The sequence below is a fragment of the Heloderma suspectum genome, chromosome 2 (assembly GCF_057233095.1).
Source record: "Heloderma suspectum isolate Gila_16-S chromosome 2, 16-S_ref, whole genome shotgun sequence".
Classification (NCBI taxonomy): Eukaryota; Metazoa; Chordata; class Lepidosauria; order Squamata; family Helodermatidae; genus Heloderma; species Heloderma suspectum.
Window position 1 is genome coordinate 283,824,982 of NC_139459.1, and position 27,892 is coordinate 283,852,873.

At 44.8% G+C, this 27,892-nt stretch overlaps 1 protein-coding gene across 1 annotated transcript in view; it reads left to right on the forward strand.

Annotated features, from left to right (window-relative positions):
- The window catches only part of DOCK3 (dedicator of cytokinesis 3), a 454,424-nt gene that overhangs the window by 355,941 nt on the left and 70,591 nt on the right, over positions 1–27,892 (forward strand). The window contains exons 40-41 of the mRNA XM_084829818.1: positions 8,725–8,811; positions 15,968–16,072. Coding sequence (XP_084685944.1) covers positions 8,725–8,811; positions 15,968–16,072 — 192 coding nt within the window. The remainder of the gene's footprint in view (positions 1–8,724; positions 8,812–15,967; positions 16,073–27,892) is intronic.

A 27,892-nucleotide genomic window follows, 5' to 3' on the forward strand; every position in this document is an offset into this window, starting at 1 on the left:
GGCTTTGGCATGTATTTTCCTTGCTGCCAAGGCAAATTTTGCTACCCGGGCAGTGGTGAAACCATCAGTGCCAGAAAGGACACATATCTGTTCTAAAGGTGTTCTATTTAGGAGGCTCTGGGAAATAATGGCAAGAAATTTATGCCTAGGATGGCCATAGAGAGGGCATCTTAGTAATGAGAGACATCCTCAACCTCCCCAGACCCACAGATACAGAGTCTCTGATGGACTGGGGTATTGTCAGATCTTCCCTCCAAGAAGGCAGAAGGCATGCATTGTAGACACAATGCTGTAAATGATTTCTGTAAGTGAGGCACAGTCAGAGTTGTAAAATAACTCTCCAGACCAAATGACGTCTTATATAATGGGTACCAGCAAGAATAAGGCATTTGTGAGATTGTAACCAAATCCATCCACTTAGAATAAAGATAATTTTTTTCTTTAGGCTCTGCTTTACTCTATCAAAAGGGAAAGAAGGAAAGGACTCAGTATCAGTTCCATAAGCTTGCAACATAGGTTTGGTCAGGTTTACCCAAGACTTTTGGGATGGGGTCTGAAGTTGCTCTTGAAAGCCTTTTTTTGGAAGGCGGGAATCACTCATATGGGTCAACTTGAGCCAATACAAAGCGAGAGCAGTGTAAATAGATGTTTTAACTGAAATCAATCTTACTTCTGCCCTTAGAAGGGCCCCAGGTGTACTCCGGGGGACAGTTAAGAGAGATCTCATCAAAGAGTTCTGAACCACCTCAAAAATAGAAGCATTCGTGTATCCCCATACCTCAGCCCCATACGTCAGTTGTGAAACTACCTTCTTCTGAAATATCTCGACTGCAGGGGCAACCAAACTTCCCCCTTGTGATCGAGAGAACTGAAGGAGAGATTCAGTAGACTGGGATGATTTCAGCTTAATTACATCTAGATGTTTTCTCCACGAAAGTTGGGCGTTGAAATTAAGGCCCAAATATCTAAAGTTGCTCATTTGTTCAATGGATTCATTGTCCAACTTCCACATATGTGTTTTCCTTTTCTTCCCAAATACTACAATTTTAGTCTTAGCGTAGTTAATAGACAAATGCTCTCTTGTGCAAAATGTACTCAACTTTCTCAAGAGCCTTCGCATACCAATTAATGTAGTGGAAATCATTGTGATATCATCCGCATATAGGAGGACTGAGAGTTTAACATCCTGGATAGAAGCTGGGAAGCATTCCAAATCACTCAGTTCTTGTACAATGCTATTAATATAAAAATTAAAAAGAAAAGGGGCCAATAAACATCCCTGACGCACTCCTTTATCAGTTGGGATGCTTTCTGATAACAATCCATTCACCCCCAGCCTAACTCTAAGAGTAGTGTCAGAGTGAAGCATTTGGATTAAAAGAAACAGCCTTCTATCAATGTTTGTGGCAGATAGCTTTTGCCACAAATGATCTCTATCTACAAGGTCAAAGGCTGAATTAAAATCCACAAAAGTAAGAAATAACTTTTTCCTATCATCCTGAGAATATTTTGTATTAGGTGATGGAGAACAAAACACTGGTCTATTGTAGATTTCCCCTTTGCAAACCCGGCCTGTTCTTCAGCTAAAATCAAGTTTTCAGCTGCCCATGACTCTAATTTGTGTAAAAGATATTGAGTATATAATTTTGAAACAGCATTAAGCAGACTGATTGGTCTAAAATTATTTGGATCTGCTTTAGAGCCTCTCTTGTGAACAGGAACAACAATGCTCACTTCCCAGCCCTGGGGGATTTTTCCATGCTGGTTTATATAAGTAAACATTTTAGCAAGAATTGGGCACCACCAAGTAGAATTAGATCTAAACAATTCACCAGGAAGCATATCCTCTCCAGGGGCCTTTTTAGGAGGCAGGGATGCAATCAAATCATGCACTTCATCCCAGGTTACTGGTTCCCAATCAGGGCAGGAAGAGAAAGACAAAAAATCCCTGCCGTGAAGGGGATCAGATGGGGTCCCAACAAAGATTGTCTAAACAAGGCTGAAAAGTGAGCTTGCCACTGTGAGGAAGTAATTTGAGTATCAGTAGAGCCATGATGTCTCCTTGTCCCTTTTGTCACTAACATCCAGAATCTAGTTGAATCTCTTTCTAGAATTGCCAGCCCTAGCTCCATCCAGGATTGTCGTACATACTCATTCTTTTTCTGGCGCAGGAGATTTTTATACTCTTTGCGCAAGCTGATGTAGACAGTAAAATTTTCTAAGGAGTCTTCTTGCCTCAATCTCCTGATTGCTCCTACGTTTCTGCCTACGTTTCTGGGCAGTGCACCGTTTATCAAACCAGCCTTGACTAGTGTGCAGGCCTGGAAAAGGAGCTTTAGTAGTGACCACAAATGGTCTAAGTTCTTTCACTATTTTCCCATAAGTTCCCAGGGGGTCCAGGGAGGTAAAAAATTCCTCTCTCAAAGACAACATCTTGGGGGTTGCTAGAAATAAATTTATTTCTTCTTTCAGCTTCCCATTCCAACACAGTCTTTTTTCTCCCTGGGTTATTAAATTATTTGCAGAAGCGAAAACGAGGGGAACTTTTCCAGTTGGTAACGAAAGACACATCTGAATTGGCATATGATCACTCTCTGGTCTAGTAAGGACTTTAAAATTGTTGAAAAAGAATAGAGCCGATTGTGAGAGGATCATAAAATCTATCACACTCCTGCCCCTTGGGCCAATATATGTATATAAGTTCGAATCTGGGTCTGTGTATGTCCCATTACGTACATATAAGTGAAACTTATCAACAAGAGCAAAGAGGAATTGACCAGCTTTATTAAGCCCCAAATGCTTAGAATTTCTAGTAGGGAGAGAAGCTAGGTTGTCTGGAGTAAGTCCCATTTTCTCACCGATTTTACAGTTGTTTTGTCTTATTCTAGCATTCATATCACCTGCTATCAAGATTTTGGGGTCAGCCTGTATTTCAAATAGGGTGGAGAGGGCCCGATCAAGTTCATTCCATATAGAGGTATCTTCATACTTTGAATTCTGCGGAGGAGAATATACATTTACTAAAAAAAAAGTTCAGACCTGAAGGCCAATCCACCTAAAGAATTAAGATGTTACTACTATCGCTTACATCAAGCTGTAAAATATTTGGGTTATTATCCACTGAAATCATAGTCACTAGACCGCCCTGGGCACAGCCTCTACTATCTGATTTGCTAGCTGGTTGGGTATACACAAGGTATCCTGGAAAAGTGGGAACAGTCATAGTGGTAGCACAAGCAGATATAAATGTAGTTATCAAAAACAAAAGCTTAAAACAAGGTTAGTAGCAAATACCCAGATAATACGACAGTCTTGAAGAGGTTTTTTTTTTAGTTGAAACGCAGGAGAGATGCAGTGAACATCCGATCACAACGCCATCCCCAAGAAGTCAAGGTTCTTCTTCATGGTCTCTGTGCATGATACATATGGGCTCTGTGCCTGTGCAGAGCCCCATTTGGGAAACTTCCATAGCTGAAGAATTTTGGTGGAAACCCTCCCTCACCATTCCAGTGCACATATCCCAGGTTGGTTCCCGCCTGTTACCTCAGTTTTCTTTTGACCACCATTGGGGTAGCCTCATAGGGAACTTCTCTTATTGTTCCCTGTTCACAGTACAGCTGCTAAACATGGTGAGACATCAGACTGACTGTGATGCCAAGATGACTGTTAGGTCTGTGGTCTTGAGGCAGCATGCTTGGCTCCATTCACTGGTCTATCTCAGGAAGCCAGGTCCTTCCCTTCAATGTGGAGGGTCTTTGTAACTAAAGAAAGGACAAAGCCATGAACTCATGGAGGAAATGAAGAATACTGCTTAGTATATGTTGGGACAACCACCTGCTTCCTACAAACAGCATAGGTGGTGTCACCAACCATCCTATCAGCAATGATAGTCCCCAGCTGGTCAATCCTTTCGTCAACTATCAGCCTCGGTACCAAAGTGGCAGTCTCCACCTTCCAAGTTCTACAGCCCTCTGTCAGCTATCTCTGCCTCCACACTTCTGTGGATGGTTTTTCTTTCTTTCTGCATCCACTGCCTAAGAAGTTTCTTCAGCGTGTATGGAATCTCACTCCTCCAGTTCAGCTCCCAGTTCTGACTTGGAGTTTGTTGGTTGTTCTGCAGCCCTTGACTGCCAAGCCATTCAAACCGCTACTGATGACAAATTTCCATTTCCTGTCTTGAAAATTGCCTTTCTGGTGGCTATTACATCAGCCCACCAGTCCAGCAAACGGTGTGCATTGCGTATAGACCCAGCTTATATGAATTTCCATTACGATAAGGTGGTGCTCCATCCTGACATCACATTCCTTGCCAAAGTGGTGACTGAGTTCCACTTGAATCAGGACATCGTGCTTCCGTCTTTCTTTCCACTCCTTCTACTCTGATTGAATCTACGCGTCATACCCTGGATGCTTGGAGGGCATTAGCTTTCTATAAATTGAGGACTGAGCCCTTTCATCAATCCCCTTGTTTGTTCATTTGTTATGGGAGCAAGAAGTGTGGACACCCAGTGTCGTCACAGAGGCTATCGTCCTGGGTGGTCCACGCTATCAAATTGGCATATGAACTGAGTGGCATCAACCTTTCTGGTCCAATCTGAGCTCACTCAATTTGTGTCATGGCTACATCGGTGGTGTTTGGGAAAGGAGTCTCTCTTCCTGAGCTCTGCAGAGTGGCCACCTGGTCGAAACCATCAATCTTCATCAGCCATTACAGACTTGGTGCGTGTGCCAGAGCAGACTGCTCCTTCAACTGTGCAGCTCTGTCCGCTGTCTTACAGTAGGACACTGACCTGCCACCGGTACATCAGCCTGCTACTCGCCCATATGCATGATGCACAGAGACCATGAAGAAGAAAGACAGGTTGCTTACCTGTAACTGTAGTTCTTCGAGTGGTCATCTGTGCATTCACACAATCACCCATGGTCCCCACTTTGGTGTCAATCTTGATATCAGTGTTGGTGCAGAGGCAATGCCAAGGCTTCAATAGGTGGTCTGAACGAGCTGAGGGAATAGGCGGAAACCTGCTAGGGACATGCACACTGGGACGGTGGGGGAGGATTCCTGCCAAATATTCCTCAATGCAAAGAAATCGCAGACTATGGTATAGAATAGAATGGGAAAGACTGGAGATCTTTTCAAGAAAATCGGAGATCTCAAGGGACTGTTTTGTGCAAAGACGGGCATGATAAAGAACAAAGAAGGCAGGGACCTAACAGAAGCAGATGAGATGAAGAAAAGGTGGAAAGAATACACAGAAGAACTATGCAGGAAAGATCTTAATGTCCCTGATACCCATGATAGTGCGGTCACAGAACTTGAGCCGGACATCCTAGAGAGTGAAGTCAAGTGGGCCTTAGGAAACATTACTATCAACAAAGCTAGCAGAGATGACAGTATTCCAGCTGACTTATTTAAAATCCTAAAAGATGATGCTGTTAAAGTGCTGCAGTCATTATGCCAACACATTTGGAACACTCAACAGTGGCCACAAGACTGGAAAAGGTCAGTTTACATTCCAATTCCAAAGAAGGGCAATGCCAAAGAGTGTTCAAACTACCATACAATTGTGCTCATTTCACATGCCAGCAAGGTTATGCTCAAAATCCTACAAGCTAGGCTTCAGCAGTATGTGAACCGAGAACTACCGGAAGTACAAGCTGGGTTTCGAAGAGGCAGAGGAACTAGAGATCAAATCGCCAACTTTCGCTGGATCATGGAGAAAGCAAGAGAATTCCAGAAAAACGTCTATTTCTGCTTCATTGACTATGCTAAAGCCTTTGATTGTGTGGATCACAACAAACTGTGGCAAATTCTTAAAGAGATGGGAGTACCAGACCACCTTACCTGTCTCCTGAGAAACCTGTACGAGGGCCAAGAAGCAACAGTAAGAACCGGACATGGAACAACCGATTCGTTTCAAATTGGGAAAGGAAGTACGACAAGGCTGTATATTGTCGCGCTGCTTATTTAACTTATATGCAGAGTACATCATGAGAAACGCCGGGTTGGATGAATCACAGGTTGGAATTAAGTTTGCTGGGAGAATTATCAACAACCTCAGATACGCAGACGATACCACCCTAATGGCAGAAAGCGATCTAAAGAGCCTCTTGTTGAGGGTGAAAGTGGAGAGTGCAAAAGCTGGTTTGAAACTCAACATTAAAAAAACGAAGATCATCTGGCCCCATCACTTCCTGGTATATAGAAGGGGAAGAAATGGAAGCAGTGACAGATTTTATTTTCTTGGGCTCTAAGATCACAGCAGACGGTGCCTGTAGCCATGAAATTAAAAGACGCTTGCTCCTTGGGAGGAAAGCTATGGCCAACCTAGACAGCATAGTAAGAAGCAGAGACATCACCTTGCCGACAAAGGTCCGTATCATCAAAGCTATGGTTTTCCCAGTAGTAATGTATGGCTGTGAGAGCTGGACTATAAGGATGGCTGAGTGCCGAAGAATTGATGCTTTCGAACTGTGGTGCTGGAGAAGACTCTTACGAGTGCCCTGGACTGCAAGGAGGTCAAATCAGTCCATCCTAAAGGAAATCAACCCTGAGTGCTCATTGGAAGGACAGATACTGAAGCTGAAGCTCAACTATTTTGGCCACCTAATGCGAAGAGAAAACTGCGTGGAAAAGACCCTGATGCTGGGAAAGATTGAAGGCAAAAGGAGAAGGGGACGGCAGAGGAGATGGCTAGATAGCATCACCGATGCAATGAATCTGAACTTGAGCATGCTCCGGGAGAGAGCGGAGGACAGGAAGGCCTGGCATGCTATAGTCTATGGGGTCACGAAGAGTCGGACACGACTGAACAACAACAACAACAAATAGAAGTTTCCAGAACAGGGCTCTGAGCAGGTGCAGAGCCCATATGTATGAATGCACAAATGATCACTCAGGGAACTGCAGTTACAGGTAAGCAACCTGTCTTTTCCCTGATCTGCTGACATTATGAAGCCTATCAATCCAAAAACTGGTGTGGCTGGTTTCCAGAATAGACTTGTTTCAACAGAGACAACTGCTCTACCTGAAGCTCTGTTGCAGCACTTTGGAGGGTGATAGGACTGGGGTAGGTTGCAAGCAGCTAATATGATACTTTGACATTTGCATGGAGATAACATGCAACAAGAACAAAATGTCCATAAGTGAAGATAGCATGGTTCCACTATTTACAAATCTGGGACCACTTAACCAAAAATGAATCAATTAGAATCAAAAACATGAAAACTCTAACCTCCATGAAGGTAGTCCTGACATATCTCAAAGACCTATAAAAGGCAGAATGGCATTTTATATCATCATCTCCTCAAGAGCCTAAAACAAGGGTGAGCAACTTGGGGACCTCCAGATGTTTTGGTCTACAACTCCCATTATCCCTCACCACTGGCTATGTTGAGTAAGGCTGATGGGAATTGTAAGCCAGAACATCTGAAGGGCCTCAAGTTGCCCAGTCCTGGCCTAAAACAAAATATATAGATTAGTGGGAACAAATCTTAAAGCAGCTATTTAGAAAGGATAGTGGTCCCTAATTTGGACAAGTGCACCTGTCTTCTCCCTTTGTATCACAACAAAAGAGAACTATTTGAAGATATTAGCTTCTTGCGATGTTACACCTGACTGGTAAAACTTATCTAAAAGACAGGAGAGAATCTTGTGCTGGAAAGGCTGCCAAGACCCAGGTACCTTTCTGAATTGTTCATTCATGATTGTATCATTAGGCCATCACATTTTCTTAAGTTAGCAGGTTATATTTTGTGTTTAAGTTGACTGGCAAAGGATTGGGGTGGAACTAGGAATAGAGATATATTTTGTTTTCTTAAAGGTATTAAAAATTCATATTCTGTTTGAAAATTTGTTACAAAGCCTCATTTACAAAAGGAAGGAAAAGTGTTGGGGTAGCAATGATGATGTTATAGGGCATAGCTCTGCTCCATAATGTCATTCAGCCTGTGGAGGGCTTGGAGGTGGGCACTTCGACCCCCACTCCAACTCAGTTCCCCTTCCCTGTTGTAGAAGAAGGTGATTCTTGGCATCCCACCCCATATTAGATTGTTCTTGAGGGCAGTACCTTTGGTGGGTGGATACATCGTAAAACTTTCCAGTCCAGATCATCCAATGAGGAGATGCTGTGTGTGTGTGTGTGTGTGTGTGTGTGTGTGCGCGTGTGTGTGTGTGTGTGTGTAGTAATGGACTATCCTATTTTTTGTTCCTGGGGTGAGGATAGAGTACTGCTTTGGAAACAGAGTTTAGGCAAGTACTTTCAACAAGTAAGGGGAACAGATAATTTAAACTCAGCTGTGAATTCTCTTTTTACCTCCTTGCAGGGCAGTGGTCTTGTACCTGTCCCGTTCTTTTGTTGTTCAGTTTGGTTTTCATATGCGAGATAATGTAATATATAGATATTAAGTAGTACTAAATGGCTACTGGTGTATTTATTGCTAAGAAAAGAGTTTCTGGCTCTGGATGGCACCTCTTAGGCCCTCTTGGGTAACCTTCAAAAGGCTGCCTCCTATTGGCCACAGCAGAGAGCACCCAGAGTCTGGACCATTTGACTCAAGTACAGAGAGAGCTCACAGGGGAGACCCTAACTTTCCATTTATTTTGCTTGTATGTTCATTCCTTGAGGTCATACAGTTAGAAACCATTAAATTTGGTGTCTGTGTTTTGACATCTGCACGTGTGAAAATCCCACTTCATCTGAAGTTTTTGTCTTGCTTTTTCAGAGTTGGGAATTTGGAATCCCACTGTGTAGAGAGCTGGCTATTCAGTATGAAATCTTATATGATTATCAGAGTCTCAGCTGGATTCGGGTAGGTGAAATAAGTCTTTTCAATTTTCATCTTTGTTTTACAGTAAGTAATAGAAATTCTGTCACAGAAATTCTGTCTTACAAATCTGAAATACACTGTCCTTGGAAAGCAGGTGAACAAAGCAATTGCTCAATTATTTCTGGATATTATGCTGGATCCAGATCATTGTCTTCAGAGCCAGGGATCAAAATGCGTGCATCCAGATGTGTTATTTCAAAGGTGCTGCAAGTGACACAAAAAAATACTCCAGTGTTCTTCTGTCTGTCTTCTCTGACAACTGAATGGGAATGCCCCCCCATCTAAGAGCCTATCAAAGCAAGGGTGGGCAATTTTGGGGGGTTCCGGGGTGATATTGGTCTATACAGAATCCATCAGGTCATACGCATAGCTGCAGCTAGTGGTGACTGAGGCAGTGATTGGTGGGCCCAGGACATGCACAACATGCACTCACATTGTCTCACTTCTCTCTCTCTCTCTCTCTCTCTCTCTCTCTCTCTCACACGCACTCTCTATAGTGAGTTTGAAGAGTCAGGTTTGAACTGACAGAGTGTCCTATATGCTGTTTGAATGCATAGAGACATGTTTGCCTAACTGGCAGCTTTTTAGTTAATTAAGAATGCCTCTCACACCTTGAAGCTGTTTTGGTCAGCTGGATGATCTCATCCTGGGAGAGAAGTTTCGCTTCCCATGGGAAGGAAAGCCCCCCTTCTTCCTGTCGGCTCCTGAACTAGAGAGATAAACCTATAAAATCCAGTAGGCTGGTTTTGCTCTTTGGTCTCACTCCATGGGGGGAAATGTGCACATCCAGCCTGGAGAACTTTAGTCCTAGGAACAACATCTTGTATACTGTTGAAGGGAACCCTGCATACATTCAGCTATGACGAAGTTGCCAGCTTCATCAGCAGAAGGGATGTGTGAGCTTTGTTTGGATATTTATTCTGCATCCATTTTCTATCAATAAACTGTCATTCCTTTCACAAGTAGTCTAGTTTTATTTTAGTAGTCCTAAGAATCTATTTTGACTGGGCCCTGAGTAGATCAGGCCTCCAGATTAATACACACACTTCCATCCCCTGCAATCCACACTGCAATCCACACATTAATACACACTGCAATCAGCTTAAACCTCAGCTCTACCCAGTGATCCTGATCAAGACTGAATTTCTCCACTGCTAATAAGAATGAAGGAACAGCACTCTTAGGGATATCTGTCATGAGAAAATCTTAGGGCCTGGTGGATTCCCACAACACCCTTGGCTCAGCTTGCCTTTGTGAGCCGAGCCAGAGGTTTCATCCCCAAATCCAGGAACTTCTCTTTTTTTCCTTCCATAAATGCTTTTACAGAAGGAAAGGGGAACAAGTTCCCACTGCCTGGCAACCAACTCTCTCTCTCTCTCTCTCTCTCTCTCTCTCTCTCTGTGTCCCTGCCAGGGCCAACCCCAGCAGGGAAGGTTGGTTGCACGGGGGCAATGCAGCAGTGGCAGCAGGAAGGTGGCACACCCCTCTTAACCTCCAGCCACTGCAACCATTGTCCCTTTCTCCTTGCCAGGGTTGGCCTCTTGATCAGTCTTGCACTCTTGATCAGAATTGTGTGTGTGTGGGGGGGTGAGGTTAAAGCCTCAGTGATCAAGATCAAGATTGCTGTTCCATTGGTGCTATTAGTGGTAAAGAAAGAGCAATCTTGATTGGGATTGCTGGGGTGGAGGCCACAGTAAGATGGAACCTGAGTTTTTCAGAGTTGGTTTTTATGGAAGGAAATTTCCCTTCTTTCATTGGGTAAGCCTATTCAACACATGCATTAATATATGAACTGCAGTTCCAATTAAGATCAATGTTCTCCCCCTGGTAGTAGCAGCAGGAAACAGCTATCTGTTCCCCGCTGCCCAGCCGATGACTGGCAGGCCATAGAGAGAAGAACCCGTGGTCCATGGGTTGCCTATAAATGTCTTAAAGGAACAAAGCTCTTTCAGGTAAACTAAAAAAGAGAGAATATCACTCTGACAGTTGTGTCAACAGCAGTTGCCTGCCTCCGCTATTCCAGACTATTTCTATGGTGTTGTCATTAACCAGCTGGCAGATACAAGGTCCATAAGCCTGGGCTGACTTAAAAAAACAAGATAGAAAAACAGCAGCTAAAAAAGAAGGTACATTCAGACGTTACTCACTCCTGGAACAAATGGTGAAATCAGGAGCAGTTCTCAGGCATGTACAGTCAGGGCCAGAAATATTGGAACAAGGATAACTGTTTTGGTAGTTGGCCTCTGTACACCACCACATTGAAGTTGAAAGGAAACACACCCACATGGGAGCGAAGTCAGGACTTTCAGCTGTAATTCAAGGGGTTTGACAAAAGTGGGGCACTAACCATTCAGGAAGTACGGCCAGTGGCATAGACACACACCCATCATTGGTGGCTCATAAGTAATGGAATGAATGGCTGACAAGTAGCTGCATGGCCAGGTGTGGCCTGTTTCCTGGCTGCCCCATGACCAATCAAGCAGATAAAAGGCCTGGAGGTGGTTCGGAGTGTTACATTTGCAATTAGTAGCTGTTCACTGTAACTCCCAACATGAGGTACAAAGAGGTGTACATGCAAGTGAAGGAGGCCATCATTAGGCTGAGGAAACAAAACAAACCTATCAGAGAGATAGCAAAAACAGTGGGAGTGGCCAATACAACAGTTTGAAACATCCTGAAAAAGAAGGAATTAACTGGCAAGCTCAGCAACAGCAAAAGGCCTGGAAGACCACGGAAGACAACTAAAGTGGATGACTGCAGAATGCTGCTCATGGTGAAGAGTAACCCTTTCACAACATCTAGCCAGGTCAAGAACGCTCTTGAGGAGGAAGACACAGAGATGACTTAGTGGATAAAGTAGCAGTTACAGGAACTCTGGGGGAAAGCGACCACGTTGTACTTGAGTTCTTGGTTCTCAGGGAAGCAAAAGCCGAGTGTAGTCAAACGCGTACCCTGGATTTTAGGAAAGCTGATTTTAATAAACTCAGAACAATGATAAGTAAGGTCCCATGGCAAGCGACTGTAACAAGAAAAGGAGTCCAAGATGGGTGGGAGCTTTTAGAAAAGGAAATTCTCAAGGCACCATTACAAACAATTCCAACAAGAACAAAAGGTGGAAGACAACAGAAGAAGCCAATGTGGCTTCACAAAAAGCTTAGAGATGACCAGAAAACAAAAAAGCGCACACATAGGAAGTGGAAGGAAGGCCAAGCAACAAAGGAAGAGTACAGGCAGGTAACGCAGAATTGCAGGGATGGCATCAGGAAGGCTAAAGCTGAGAACGAGCTGAGGTTAGCGACGGATACTAAAAACAACAAAAAGGCTTTCTTTAGCTACGTGCATAGTAAAAGACAGAGGAAAGAAATGGTTGTTCAGCTATTAAATAAGGATGGCAAAACGATAACAGATGACAAGGAAAAGGCAGAGGTGCTCAATTCCTACTTTGGCTCAGTCTTCTCCCAAAAGAGGGTCTATGACCCCCCTGGCAAAGGTGAAGTACAGGCTGAAGGGGCAGGATTGCAGCTTGAGATCGATAGGCATATGGTCAAGGAATACCTAATTACTTGGAATGAGTTCAAATCTCCAGGGCCAGATGAACTGCATCCTAGAGTAATAAAGGAACTGGCAGAAGAACTCTCAGAACCACTGTCTATTCTCTTTGAGAAATCATGAAAGACAGGTGAAGTGCCAGATGACTGGAGGAGGGCTGATGTTGTCCCTGTCTTCAAAAAGGGTAAAAAGGAGGAACCTGGCAACTACAGACCAGTCAGTCTGACATCAATCCCTGGGAAAATTCTGGAGCAGATGATAAAGCAATCCATCTGGAAGCACCTTGAAAACAAAGCAGTGATTACTTGAAGCCAACATGGATTTGTCAAGAACAAGTCCTGCCAGACGAATCTGATCTCATTTTTTGATCAAGTAACCTCCCTTGTGGACCATGGGAATGCTGTAGACATCATATACCTCGACTTCAGCAAAGCTTTCGACAAAGTGCACCATGATATCCTGATGAGCAAACTAGCTCAAAGTGGGCTAGATGAAACAACGATCAGGTGGATCCACAGTTGGCCACAGAATCGGACTCCAAGAGTGCTTATCAATGGGACCTTCTCAAACTGGGAAGAGGTAACGAGTGGGGTACCGTGGGCTCAGTCCTGGGCCCAGTGCTCTTCAACATTTTTATTAATGACTTGGAGGAGTAGGTGCAGGGAATGCTGATCACATTTGCAGATGACACCAAATTGGGCAGGATAGCTAATACTTTGGAAGACAGAAACAAAATTCAAAGTGATCTGGATAGACTGGAGCGCTGGGCAGAAAACAACAGAATGACAATTAATAGGGATAAATGCCAAGTTCTGCACCTAGGAAAAAGAAACCAAATGCACAGTTACAAGATGGGGGATACTTGGCTCAACCACACTACAAGCGAGAAGGATCTTGGAATTGTTGTAGATCACAAGCTGAAGATGAGCCAACAATGTGATGAGGCTACAAAAAAGGCCAATGCTCTTTTGGGCTGCATTAATAGAAGCATAGCTTCCAAATCCCGGGAAGTACTAGTTCCCCTCTACTCAGCACTGGTTAGGCCTCATCTGGAGTACTGTGTCCAGTTCTGGGCACCACACTTTAAGAAGGATGCAGACAAACTGGAGAGGGTTCAGAGGAGGGCAACAAAGATGTTCAGGGCACTGGAAACAAAGCCCTATGAAGAGAGACTGAAAGAACTGGCCATGTTTAGCCTTGAGAAGAGAAGGCTGAGGGGAGACATGATAGCACTCTTCAAGTCCTTGAAAGGTTGTCACAGAGAGGAACGCCAGGATCTCTTCTCGATCATCCCAGACTGCAGGTCACGGAATAATGGGCTCAAGTTACAGGAAGCCAGATTCCGGCTGAACATCAGGAAAAACGTCCTGACTGTTAGAGCAATACGACAATGGAACCAATGACCTAGGTGTCAGGAGCGCCCTAGCGGCCCCTTTCAGTACACTCCAATAGCCAACTCGAGACACAGACGAAAGGATTCTTTTCAAGGCTTTAATCCTTTTACAACTTAATGACTCTTTCAGATGCTAATCACCAGCAACTAAGCAATGAACAGCAGAGTAGCCTATGCTCCAAGTAGGCAGTTGATCCCTGTTTGAAGGAGAATCACTTGAGTACCCTGAACATATGGGCTAGGGAGAGATCCTCCCTCTTTCCCTTGGGTCCACGGGAGGCGGCCGTTGCTTGTGCACCAAACAAGCGCTACGCCTCCTTTCCGCGCCCTCCATCGCTCGTCGCTCCCCGCGTTGAGCGTCTAGCAAGCCCCCCTCCCACACTTTCTCACTGCTAGGGTCACTATCTAAGGAATGCCAGCAGGAGGAATCTCTGCCAGCTGCTGTGCCTGTGAGGGATGAGCTGGCTCCTCTCCCATGGATTGCTGATCCTTCTCAGAATCAGAACTGCTCTGGGGTTCTATCGGCTCAGTTTCCACCCTGACACTAGGGAAGTAGTGGGCTCTCCCACACTGGAGGCATTCAAGACGAGGCTGGACAGCCATCTGTCAGGGATGCTCTGACTTGGATTCCTGCATTGAGCAGGGGGTTGGACTCGATAGCCTTGTAGGCCCCTTCCAACCCTACTATTCTATGATTCTATGTCATTGTCAACATCTACAGTCAAGAGACATCTTTATGAATGTAAATACAGAGGCTTCACAACAAGGTGCAAACCACTGGTAACGCTCAAGAACTGAAAGGCCAGATTAGCCTTTGCCAGCAAACATCTAAAAAAGCCTGCCCAGTTCTGGAATGAGATTCTTTGGACTGATGAGACCAAGATTAACTTGTACCAGAATGATGGGAAGAGAAAAGTATGGAGAAGGAAAGGAACAACTCATGATCCAAAGCATACCACATCATCTGTCAAACATGGTGGAGGCAGTGTTATGGCATGGGCATGTACGGCTGCCAATGGAACCGGGTCACTGATGTTTATTGATGACCTGACTGCTGATAAAAGCAGCAGGATGAATTCTGAAGTGTATAGGGCTATACTTTCTGCTCAGATTCAGCCGAATGCTGCCAAACTGATAGGACGCTTCTTCATATTGCAGAAGGGTAATGACCCAAAACATACAGCAAAAGCTACCCAAGAGTTTCTCAAGGCAAAGAAGTGGAATGTTCTTCAATGGCCAAGTCAGTCACCTGATCTCAACCCAAAAGAGCATGCTTTTCACTTACTGAAGACAAGACTGAAGGCAGAAAGACCCACAAACAAGCAGCAGCTGAAGGCAGCTGCAGTCAAGGCCTGGCAAAGCATCTCGAGGGAGAAAACTCAGCATTGGGTCATGTCCATGGGTTCCAGACTTCAGGCAGTCATTGACTGCAAAGGATTTTCATCCAGGTATTAAAGGCGATCCTTCAGTTTGAAATGATGTTGGTTTGTTCCATTACTTATGAGCCACCAACGATGGGGGTGTGTCTATGCCACTGGCTGTCCTTCCTGAATGACTAGTGCCCCACTTTTGTCAAACCCCTTGAATTACAGCTGACAGTCCTGACTTCCCTCCCATCTGGGGGTGTTTCCTTTCAACTTCAATGTGGTGGTGTACAGAGGCCAACTGCCAAAACAGTTATCCTTGTTCCAATATTTCTGGCCCTGACTGTATGTCTCTTCTCTTCTATTCCCCTCACTGAATATAGGATGTAATGTTCAAACTAGAGATCCCACATTTATTTGAATCTAGGATTTCCCTAACCCTGCCATTCAGATTCCTTTTGACGGAAACCCACATTTCACTGAAATGAAGAAATGGCTCCAGGTGGCATTCTAATGTTCAGCCCTGTGCAGTTACTCACATGGAAATTACAGAAATTTGAATTTAATAATGTGCATATAACGGTGAATGAGATTGCTAATGTTCTAGTAATTTAAATGAAAACACTTGCATGTGAAATCCTCCCTATCAAAATCATCTTCTAGGTAATAAGTATGTGTTTCACAGGTTCATAATTCTTAACTTGTTTTGAGAACTTTCCATGCATAGCACAACATAAAGACAAAATGTTATTTTCAGGTGTGGTATGCTCCAGAGGTCTTCTGTTATAACATGATTTCAAGTCCAAGATTGTTTTTTCTTTTCCATCCACAGAAAATGGAAGCTACCTATTATGATAATATAATGGAACAGCAACGGCTGGAACCTGAGTTTTTCAGAGTTGGTTTTTATGGAAGGAAATTTCCCTTCTTTCTTCGGGTAAGCCTGTTCAACACATGCATTAAATATGTATTGCAGTTCCAATTTACAATGGTGTTTTGTTTATTTGTTGAGGGTAGGTAATATTAGGTAGGTTTTTGCTCAGTTTAGTGTCAAAATAAGGACTTACACAAATGGTGAATATAACTAAAAGGTTGAAATCCTTTGCACTGGTCTGCTTATTGTCCATGTGCTTCACCCGTTAATATTTAATGTTGTTTTGTTGCTAAGCAGTTATGTTGGCTCTTTCAAGATTCATAAAGATACCTCTCTAACATGGCCAGCTCATGCAAGTACTGTAGGTATAGCAAACCTTCAAACTGTAGTGAAGAGGTGGCCATGTTAGAGACTGCACATTTTAGGACAATCTTTCTACAGTTTAACAGCATTAATGAAGAATACTGGGTTGGATCCAGTCTTAGTCACTGAAATCAAAACTGACAAGTCCCACTGATTTCAATGGGTCTAACTTTTAAGTATGAATAAGTCTGTAGCCTACCCAGTATTTACAGTTGTATTGCCAAGTGCTAGGACAGGTAAAATATATAGCTCCTTTAAAACAACAAATTTCCTATGTTTAAAATTCAGGCTTGAAATCAAAGAGCCTTCATTCATTCATTCATATAGTTAGTCACCTGTTTAATTAATTGTTCTCTGCGCAGCTTACAAAATAGAACAAACCATTTAAAATCACAGAATCAACGGAAAAACAGTTTTATAAAAGAACATGAAAACAAATATTAAACAGAAATAAAAACTAAAAATTCTTATAAAGCAACAGATAATAAAGACATCTGCCCCCCCTGCTTCCTTGGATAATTCTGCTAAGCTGGGCTTCCCCTGATAGCATCCAGAGCAAACCCTTGGCAAGAGGAGGAGGTGGAAGCTGCCAGAACACCTGTTGCTGTTTGGACTGATTAACGGCCCACAGAGCTATAAAAGTGGTGCCATTAAGGCACTGTGGGCCATGGCCACTGGGTCAGCCTGACAGGGGTGTCCCTGAAGGGGGCAACACCAAAGGGGGTCACCCATTTGAGTCACTCCTTCAGGGAGCAACGAGGGTATGGACACCATACTCTTGTTGTCAAGGATTGGTATGGATGTGTTTGGGTGAAAATAGAGGTGTGATTAGGCTATCACACAGTGAGAGTGTGGGATAGCTGGTGAGGCTGGGACCATCCCATAGATGAGAGTTGGGTGAGAGGGCAAGTGACTAGGATGACAGTCTGGCTGTACGCTCTTCTGACTATGAATAATGGTATGGGGCGGGGTTGATGTAGTCAAGTGGTGGTGAATGAGATATAAGTGTGTAGTTTTGACTGAGTACTGAGTGAATCTGTTGTATTGAGTGAGTGGAAGGTGAGTCAGGATGTGCTGGGGCACAAGGGAGAATTATTGGGGTACTATTATTAATGTGACTGTGAGCAATGGAAGATGCAGCATGGGAGGGAGGATTGGCCATCAGAGAAGAAGGGTGTATGCATACTTGCAGGCCATTCCTCTTTCCATCTCAGATCGCTTGCCCTCTGGTCTATTGGTGCTGTTGTTTAATACCAGGTCGGTTCATAATAAGACAGAACTCATCCATGATTTGACCATGGATGAGGGAGCTGACCTGGTGTGTATCACTGAGACCTGGGTGAGCAAACTGGGTGAGGTTGATCTGACCCCTCTTTGCCTGCCTGGGTACTTGGTGAAATACCAGCCTAGACTAGGGAGCCAGGAGGGGGAGTTGCTATGGTCCATAAATGTTGTATCTCACTCATCAGGAAACCTCTCTGCCCTGGGGCAGGCTTTGAGGGCCAGCACCTTGTGCTAGGCCAGAGAGACAGATGGTGATTACTGTTGGAGTGCTGTCCACACTGCTGCCCAAGAGCTTCCCTGCCCAAGCTGGCTGAGATGGTTCACGGTTCAACATCCAAAACCATTCATGGATGAGCAAAGAAGAAAGAAAAAGAAAAATAAGGAAAAAGAGAAGGAGAAACTCTCTATTTCTCCTCCTCCGCCACTTTTAGATTCGCCAATACTGACTGTTTCAGCGTTGGTACCGATGGCTTCAGTACAGACTAGATCCAGGTTGTTCGGGATCAATATCAGAGGGTGAAATACATGACTCCCCTTGCCTGTTTGGTCACATTTGACTACAACTCCATGGGTACAACCTTCTCCTCCACAGACTTGTCACCCTGACGCTCCACGCTCGAGAGGTAGATCTCCGAAGTCGCTACGATTGCTGAGATTGGATCGTAGAATGGACCCTTATAGAGACAGAGATTATCATGCAAGATCTAGATCACCGATGAGGGAGTGGGACCAATATTCTGATTATCGGGAACCACCTAGGAGACTGAATTATTGGGAGGATTGGCAACATTGTGATCGAGACAGACACTATGATTGTATGTGTTACCTGGGAGTGCTGGTGCCTCGATACCGAGCTGCTCCTTCAGCGTCGCTTTCCCGACCTCCAGTGGAACCAGTCTCTCCACCGCCGCCAGTGGTGCGTGATTTTTTTCCTCCACCAGTTCCTCCGCATTCTTTGTCATTGAGGAACAGACAACATGAGCCACATCACGGCCTATCTTTTTCAGTCACGTCACCAGTACCACACGCGGAAGAGGCTCTTGCAGACGCAACGACCCAACAGTCTGATATTGAAGACTGCCAATCAGATTCTACTTCTTATTCATTAGTGCCTCCTTCCATCTGTTCCCCGGATGAAAATGCCTGTGGCCAAGACAGAGCATCGCCATCAGAGGATATGGGACATTTCACTGATCAGGTGCTGGGAATCTAGACCCAGTAGCCTATGGAAAAGATACAAGATCTGGTATTTGATGCCATCTATATGGAGTCTTCCGCTCCCATAACAGTACTGTTTTTACCTACTTTGTTGCAAACAGTACATCTTTCATGGAAGGCCCCATCTTCAGTGGCTCCAACTTCTAAACCCTTGGAGGCAATGTACAGGGTGCAAGAGAAGGAAGCAAGCTTCTTGTTTACACACCCAAAACCAAATTCCATTACCGTAGAATCCTCGCAGGGGAAATTGCAAAAAAAAATACATGTTTCACCAGGTGACAAGGAGGGCTGTCAACTAGATCTGCTTGGTTGGAGGATCTAATCATCCACTGCGTTAGGACTTCGTGTTTCTAATTACCAAGCAATGATGGCCGGATATCAACTTCTTTGTGGGAAAAGTTGGCTCTTTTTGTGATTATTTACCAGATGATCAATGTGAACTGGCCAAGGTATTTCAGTCGGAGGCATTGAAACTGTCAGAGTAGCAAATAAACACTGCTCGACACCAAACCCATTGCAATGCGAAAACAATGGTTGAAGTGGTAGTGCTCTGTAGACATACATGCCTTCGCTCAGCTGGTCTAACCCCAGAGGTCAGATCACAAATCGAGGATCTGCCTTTGATGGGGCAGGTTTGTTTAAGGCTGGCACTGATGAAGCAATGAATAATGTCTAAAAGGCCAAGACCACGGCAAAGAAAATGGGACTGGGACAAATTCAGCAGCCTTACAAGTGGCGGCGTTGGTTACAACAACTGCCTTATTACCCTCCTTGTCAGACTAATGACCATGTAGCGCACCAACAACCATTCCTTCAACACAAGTGTTCATATGTGCCTGGTCGCTATCGTCAGAACCAAGGGAAGAATGAATAAGCCTCAAAGCGTCGTCTTTGACTTCCAGCTCACTCGTGTCCCTCTGCTATTGGATCCATTATTCGGAGACCATCTGGCTTATTTTTTCACAAATTGAACTGTAATAGCATCAGACATTTGGGTATTAAATATCTGTGAGGGATACAGGATCGAATTCGAAGCCGTCACGCCCCACGGTACCATAAACCGTTCTATGCCTACAGACATAGAATCATAGAATAGTAGGGTTGGAAGGGGCCTATAAGACCATTGGGTCCAACCCCCTCCTCAATTCAGGAATCCAAGTCAGACCATCCCTGACAGAGGGCTGTCCAGCCTCATCTTGAACGCCTCCAGTGTGGGAGAGCCCACTACCTCCCTAGGTCATTGGTTCCATTATCATATTGCTCTAACAGTCAGGAAGTTTTTCCTGATGTTCAGCCGGAATCTGGCTTCCTGTAACTTGAGCCCATTATTCCATGTCCTACACTCTGGGATGATCGAGAAGAGATCCTGGCCTTCCCATCTGTGACAACCTTTCAAGTACTTGAAGAGTGCTATCATATCTCCTCTCCTCTTCTCAAGGTTAAACATGGCCAGTTCTTTCACTCTCTCTTCATAGGGCTTTGTTTCCAGTGCCCTGATCATCTTTGTTGCCCTCCTCTGAACCCTCTCCAGTTTGTCTGCATCCTTCTTAAAGTGTAGTGCCCAGAACAGGACACAGTACTCCAGATGAGGCCTAACCTGTGCTGAGTAGAGGGGAACTGGTAAACTGAAACTCAATCCAGACAAGACGGAGGTACTGTTAGTGGGTGGTTCGTCTGCCCGGCTAGGTGATATTCAACCTGTTCTGGAGGGGGTTGCACTCCCCCTAAAGGATCAGGTTCGTAGTTTGGGGGTGCTCTTGGATCCAGAACTGTCACTTGAGGCACAGGTGAACTCAGTGGCACGGAGCACTTTTTATCAGCTTAGGCTGGTATACCAACTACGCCCTTATCTGGACAGAGATAGTCTAGCTACAGTTATCCATGCTCTGATAACTTCTCGTCTGGATTACTGCAATCTGTTATACGTGGGGCTGCCTTTGAAAACGGTCCGGAAACTTCAGCTGGTCCAAAATAGGGCAGCAAGATTGTTAACAGGGACTGGCCTGCGAGCTCATATTACGCCAGTACTTTTCCAGCTGCACTGGCTGCCAGTCCATTTCCGGGCCCGATTCAAAGTGCTGGTGTTAACATTCAAAGCCCTTAACGGCTTGGGGCCAGGTTACCTGAAGGATCGCCTCCTCCCATATGTGCCTTCCCGGACCTTAAGATCAGCAGCAGCAGCCCTTCTCCGTGAGCCCCTGCCAAAGGAAGTGAGGCGGGTGGCTACTAGGAGGAGGGCTTTTTCTGTTGTGGCACCCCGGCTCTGGAATGAGCTCCCTAGTGAGGTTCGCCTGGCGCCTACATTGTACTCCTTTCGGCGCCAGGTGAAGACCTTTTTATTTTCCCAGGCATTTTAGCTTTCTAAATTTTTATCTTTGCTGTTTTAAATCTGTATTTTAAACTCCTGTACTGCTGCTAGGTTTTATTGTGGTTGTATTGTTATATTGTGGTTTTAATGTTCTATATATTTTAAATTGTTTTATTGTGTGTTGTTTGGTTTTAGTTTTTGTGAACCGCCCCGAGAGCTTCTGCTATTGGGCGGTATAGAAATGAAATAAATAAATAAACTGGTAGTTCCTGGGATTTGGAAGCTATGCTTCTATTAATGCAGCCCAAAAGAGCATTTGCCTTTTTTGCAGCCACATCACATGGTTGGCTCATCTTCAGCTTGTGATCTACAACAATTCCAAGATCCTTCTCGCTTGTAGTGTTGTTGAGCCAAGTATCCCCCATCTTGTAACTGTGCATTTGGTTTCTTTTTCCTAGGTGCAGAACTTGGCATTTATCCCTATTAAATGTCATTCTGTTGTTTTCTGCCCAGCGCTCCAGCCTGTCAAGATCACTTTGAATTTTGTTTCTGTCTTCCAAAGTATTAGCTATCCCACCCAATTTTGTGTCATCTGCAAATGTGATCAGCATTCCCTGCACCTCCTCCTCCAAGTCATTAATAAAACTGTTGAAGAGCACTGGGCGCAGGACTGAACCCTGCAGTACCCCACTCGTTACCTCTCTCCAATTTGAGAAGATCCCACTGATAAGCACGCTTTGCATCCGATTCTGTAGCCAATGGTGGATCTACGTGATCATTGTTTCATCTAGCCCACTTTGAGCTAGTTTGCTCATCAGGATATTATGGGGCACTTTGTCGAAAGCTTTGCTGAAGTCAACATATATTATGTCTACAGCATTCCCACAGTCCACAGGGTAGGTTACTTGATCAAAAAATGAGATCAGATTCATCTGGCAGGATTTGTTCTTCACAAATCCATGTTGGCTTGCATTGTTTTCAAGGTGCTTCCAGATGGATTGCTTTATAATCTGCTCCAGAATTTTCCCAGGGATAGATGTCAAACTGCCTGGTCTGTAGTTCCCAGTTTCCTCCTTTTTACCCTTTTTGAAGATAGGGACAACATCAGCCCTCCTCCAGTCATCTGGCACTTCGCCCGTCCTCCATGATTTCTCAGACAGAATAGACAGAGGTTCTGAGAGCTCTTCTGCCAGTTCCTTTATTATTCTAGGATGCAGTTCATCTGGCCCTGGAGATTTGAACTCATTCCAAGTAATTAGGTATTCCTGGAACATATGCCTATCGATCTCAAGCTGCTATCCTGCCTCTTCAGCCTGTACTTCACCTTTGCCAGGGGGGTCATAGACCCTGTTTTGGGAGAGGACTGAGCCAAAGTAGGAATTGAGCACTTCTGCCTTTTCTTTGTCATCTGTTATTATTTTGCCATCCTTATTTAATAGTTGAACCACCATTTCTTTCCTCTGTCTTTTACTATGCATGTATCTGAAGAAAGCCTTTTTGTTGCTTTTAGCATCCCTCACTAACCTCAGCTCGTTCTCAGCTTTAGCCTTCTTGACGCCATCCCTGCAATTCTGCGTTACCTGCCTGTACTCTTCCTTTGTTGCTTGGCCTTCTTTCCACTTCCTATGTGTGTGCTTTTTTTGTTTTCAGGTCATCTCTAAGCTTTTTGTGAAGCCACATTGGCTTCTTCTGTTGTCTTCCACCTTTTCTTCTTGTTGGAATTGTTTGTAATTGTGCCTTGAGAATTTCCTTTTGTAAAAGCTCCCACCCATCTTGGACTCCTTTTCTCGTTAGAGTTGCTTGCCATGGGACCTTACTGATCATTGTTCTGAGTTTATTAAAATCGGCTTTCCTAAAATTCAAGGTATGCGTTTGGCTGCATTCGGCTTTTGCTTCCTTTAGAACCAAGAACTCAAGTTTAACATGGTCACTTTCCCCCAGAGTTGCTGTAACTGCTACTTAGGGATGTACGAAAGTGACTTACCTTTCCGCGGATTATGTTGATGGTGGGGGGGAGGCGTTCCGTCCATCCCCCTGGAATCCTGGCCGGGGGGGGAGGCGCTCCATTCCTCCCCCCCGGAATCCTGGCCGGCCAGCTGTGCTCCGCAGCGATTCTGCGGATCCGCCGGCCGGCTCCGCCAGCAGCCGGACATCCAGCCGCTGGCTAGCAGGGATGCAAATGGCGGCGGCCATGGCCGCCGCTGTTTGCATCCCTGCAGTCAGCCGTGATAGGCTATGTGAATGTTTACGTAGCCTATCACGGCTGACTTAAAAAACAACAACACGCTATTTGCGTTCCCCTTATTTTCGCCGTCTTAGTCTACGTAAATGTTTACGTAGACTAAGACGTGCCAAAATAAAGAACGCAAATGGCGGCGGCCATGGCCACCGCCATTTGCATATGCGCGTGGTTTTTTTAAAGTCAGCCGTGATAGTTTACGTAAATGTTTACGTAGCCTATCACGGTGTTTTTTAAAAATCTAGCCGTGATAGGCTACGTAAATCTTTACGTAGCCTATCACTTTTTTTTTTTTTTTAACTTGGAAATGGCGGCGGCATCAGCCGGTCAGAAGACCGGCCGCTGCAGCCGCCGCCGCTGAACCGCCACCACCGCCAGAGCCGCCACCGCCAGGAAGATCCACCCAAGGTAAGTCCCATCCCGGGGGGGGGCGGGGGGGGCAGGCCATTCCGCCACCAATTTCGGGGGGCCGAATGCACTGGCATTCGGCCTCCCCGAGATCCGTGGCAGAACTTTCGTACATCCCTACTGCTACTTCATCCACTAAGTCACCTCTGTTGTTTAGGATCAAGTTAAGGATAGACAATCCTCTAGTTCCTTCCTCTACTTTCTATAGGAGGAAGTTATCCACAACACAAGTCAGGAATTTCTTGGAGGAGCCATGTTTTGCAGAATTTGTCTCCCAACAAATATCGGGGAAATTGAGGTCCCCCATTACTACTACATCATGCTTCCTTGAAACATTACTACTACATCATGCTTCCTTGAAAAGCCATTTACTTTTCAAAAGTTTCATCCTCGTCTTCTCCTTGATTGGGTGGCCGGTAGTAGACTCCGACCACCAGGTTCCTTTTATTCTTTGCTCCATTTATTTTAACCCAAATGCTCTCGATGGGGCTACCAAGCTCATCCGCCTGTATTTCTGTGCAGAGATATGTATTTTTAACATACAGTGCAACCCCACCTCCCTTTCTGTTCCTCCTGTTCTTTTTGAACAAGTTATATCCTTCAACTGCTGTATTCCAGTCATGAGAGTCATCCCACCAAGTCTCAGTTATACCTATCAAGTCATAATTTCCCTCCTGTATTAAGAGTTCAAGTTCATTTTGTTTCTCATACTTTGGGCATTAGTAGATAGCCATCAAAGACCATGTGCTTCATGGTCTGGCCTTCTTCCTACATGTTTGTGAAAAGTATTATTGGGTGCTATTAGAGCTGTTCTCTCCATTGCAGTGCATGAGCCTTCATCCATTGTTACCCCCAACTTTATGTCTCCCTTCCCTGTAGGATTCAGTTTAAAGTCCTCCTGATAAAGTTCTTCATGCTCTGGCCAAACACATTCTTCCCAGGCTTTGTGACGTGCAACCCATCCCTTGCCAACAGTCCATCTTCCAGGAAGCCCATGATCCCAGAATCCAAATCTCTCTCGTCAGCACCACCTTCATAGCCAGTCATTCACCTGGAATATTTTTCTTTCCCTTTCTATCCCTTTTCTAACTACTGGAAGGATGGATGAGAAAACTATCTGGGCCCCAAGGTTCTTGAGATTCCTTCCCAAAGCTTCAAAGTCTGTTGGACTTTGAACAGCAACTTCGAACAGCAACAGGATTTTGAACAGTCTGTTGAACAGCAACATATTGCTGTTGAAAGCAGATACTGTCCTCGAGAAGGAGCCATCCAGAGTGTGACACTGACTCACATCCAGACGGGCTTTATTCCCACTATTTTATGGTACCGAAAAGGGATGGAGGGCTTTGACCGATCCTGGACCTCAGAAATCTAAACTTCTTCATTTCCACCAGGAAGTTTCAGATGACCACACTCAAGACCATCCTACTGCTTCTACAGGGAGGTGTGTGGTTCACAGCGATTGATCTCAAAGATGTGTACTTTCACATAGCAATCCACCCTTCGCATTGCAAGTACCTTCACTATCGGTCAACGGACTTTTCAGTTTCTAGTGCTCCCATTTAGATTGGCCACGGCTCTGAGGGTATTTACAAAATGCATGGCTGTAGTCTGCTCTTTACTTTAGACCCAGCTAATAGAGATATATCCATATCTGGACGATTGGCTAATAGTGAGACAGTTCAGATAGGCTCTGTGTCAACAAACCGCTCTTGTATGCAACCTTTTGAAGGTTTTAGGATTGCACCTGAACAAAGACAAATCCAAACTTTGCCTGTCTCAAAAAATTCTGTTTGTTGGGGCTGTCCTGGACTCCAGAGTTGGAAGAGCCTGTCTCCCACCAAACAGGATAGCGGCCATTACCGGTCTAGCTACAGAAATATTCCATCAGAAAAAGGTGACAGGTTTTTTTATATCCAACGTCTTCTTGGATTTAGGGCAGCTACAGTTTTGGTGGTGGAATGGGCTCGACTTCAGATGCAACCTCTTCAATATTGTTTTCTTCGTGTCTTCTCCATAACAGACAATGCCCATCGGGTTCAACTACGAGTGCCGGGTGGCATCCTGCATTCTCTTCTGTGGTGGACAGTGGTCGAAAATCATTGCCAGGGACTCCCTTTGAACCCAATTCCCCCGTACTGTGTAGTTACGACTGATGCTTCACTCCTCGGGTGGGGAGCACGTTGTCTCTTCAAACTCAGGGTCTCTGGGCTGCATCGGAGAAAAGGCAGCATATAAATCACCTAGAACTATTGGTGGTGTGGAGGGCACTGAAGGCTTCAAACGTAGCTTGTCCAGTCATCATGTACAAATCGCGTCAGACAATACAGCAGTTGTCTGGTACATAAACAAGCAAGGCGGGTCTTGGGCACGGGTTTAATATCTCTGACACTAAAGATCTACCACTGGGCCATTCACAGAGGAATTTGCTTGTCAGCAGTACACATTGCAGGGAAAGACAATGTACTAGCAGATTCTGTAAGTAGGATCTTTTGGCAATCTCACGAATGGCAGATTGCACCTGACATTCTCCGTCATCTCTTTCATATGTAAGGGGCCCCTATGGTGGACCTGTTTGTGACTCTGGAGAATATAGTATGCGAGAATTTCTGTTCAGGAGCAGAGATGGGAAACTGACCTCTAGGAGATGTTATTCTCCTTCCTTGGACAAGCAAGCAGTTTTACCTGTTTCCTCCCTTTCCACTGATATCGAAAGTCATCATGAAATTGATTGTGGACAAGGCAAAGGGGATCCTAATTGCGTCGTGGTGGCTGTGACAAAGCTGGTTTGCTCCCCTGCTAGCCCTTTCCAGGGGCGGCAGGTATTGGCACTTCCCATTGACTCCAACTCTGTTGTCACAGAATCAAGGGCAGGTGAGGCATCCATATTTGAGAACTCTCAGGTTAACAACTTGGAAGATTCAATAGATACTTAACCTTCTGCTGTGTGGTCAGTTCTAGAAACAGCGAGGAAACCCTCAACAAGACACTCCTATGCTAATAAATGGAAAGCTTTTTCTGCGTTTATCACTACCAACAACGTGGACCCTCTCCATTGTTCTTCAGGCTATATTCTTTGTTTCCTACATTCCTTATTTCTCAAAGTTTTGAAATATTCTTCTATCCGAGTTTATCTAGCAGCTCTTTCTGCTTCCCATTCTCTGTTGATGGTTGCATGGATTTTTTTCATCCTTTACTAAGACAGTTCCTCAGAAGACTGAAGAACATTGCTCCGGTTTGATCACCAGTATCTCAGTGGAGTTTATCAGTGGTGCTGCATGCCCTCACAGCTAAACCCTTTGAACCACTTGCCTCAGTCAATTTACATCTCTTATCTTGGAAAGTGGCCTTTCTTAGAGCCATTGCTAGGCCAAGAAGGTCAAGGGAACTTTTTGCACTGAGAATCGATTCTCCGTACCTGATTTTTTACAGAGAGAAAGTGGTTCTCTGTCCAGAGATTACTTTCCTTCCTAAGGTAGTGTCAGAGTTTCACCTGAACCAGGACATCAATTCTTCAGCCTTCCTCTCAACCCCCACATCTCTGTTGGAAGTATCTTTGCATTTGCTGGATTTTCGGCGGGCACTGGCTTTTTACAAAGTGCATACTGACTCCTTCCGTAAGTCCAATAGACTGTTCATTTGCTATGGAGGGCAGCAGAAAGGTTTTCCGGTATCATCACAACAGCTAGCTTCATGGGTTGTCCAGACCATTCGTTTGACTTATGAACTAGCTGGTTGGATGCTGTCGTCTCAGATAACAGCTCATTCAACAAGAGGGGTGGCTACTTCTGTAGTGTTCGACAGAGGGGTGACTTTGCGTGATTTATGCAAGGCTGCAAAGCCATCCAGATTCATATGACATTACAAGTTGGATGTCCAAGCAAGAGCAGACTGTGCTTTTGGTCATGCAGTCCTATCATCTATTTTACATTGAAACACCGACCCACCTCCAGTACGTTAGCTTGTTATTCACCCATATGGGTGATGCACAGAGACCACAAAGAAGAAATGCAGGTTGCTTACCTGTAACTGTAGTTCTTTGAGCGATCATCTGTGCATTCAC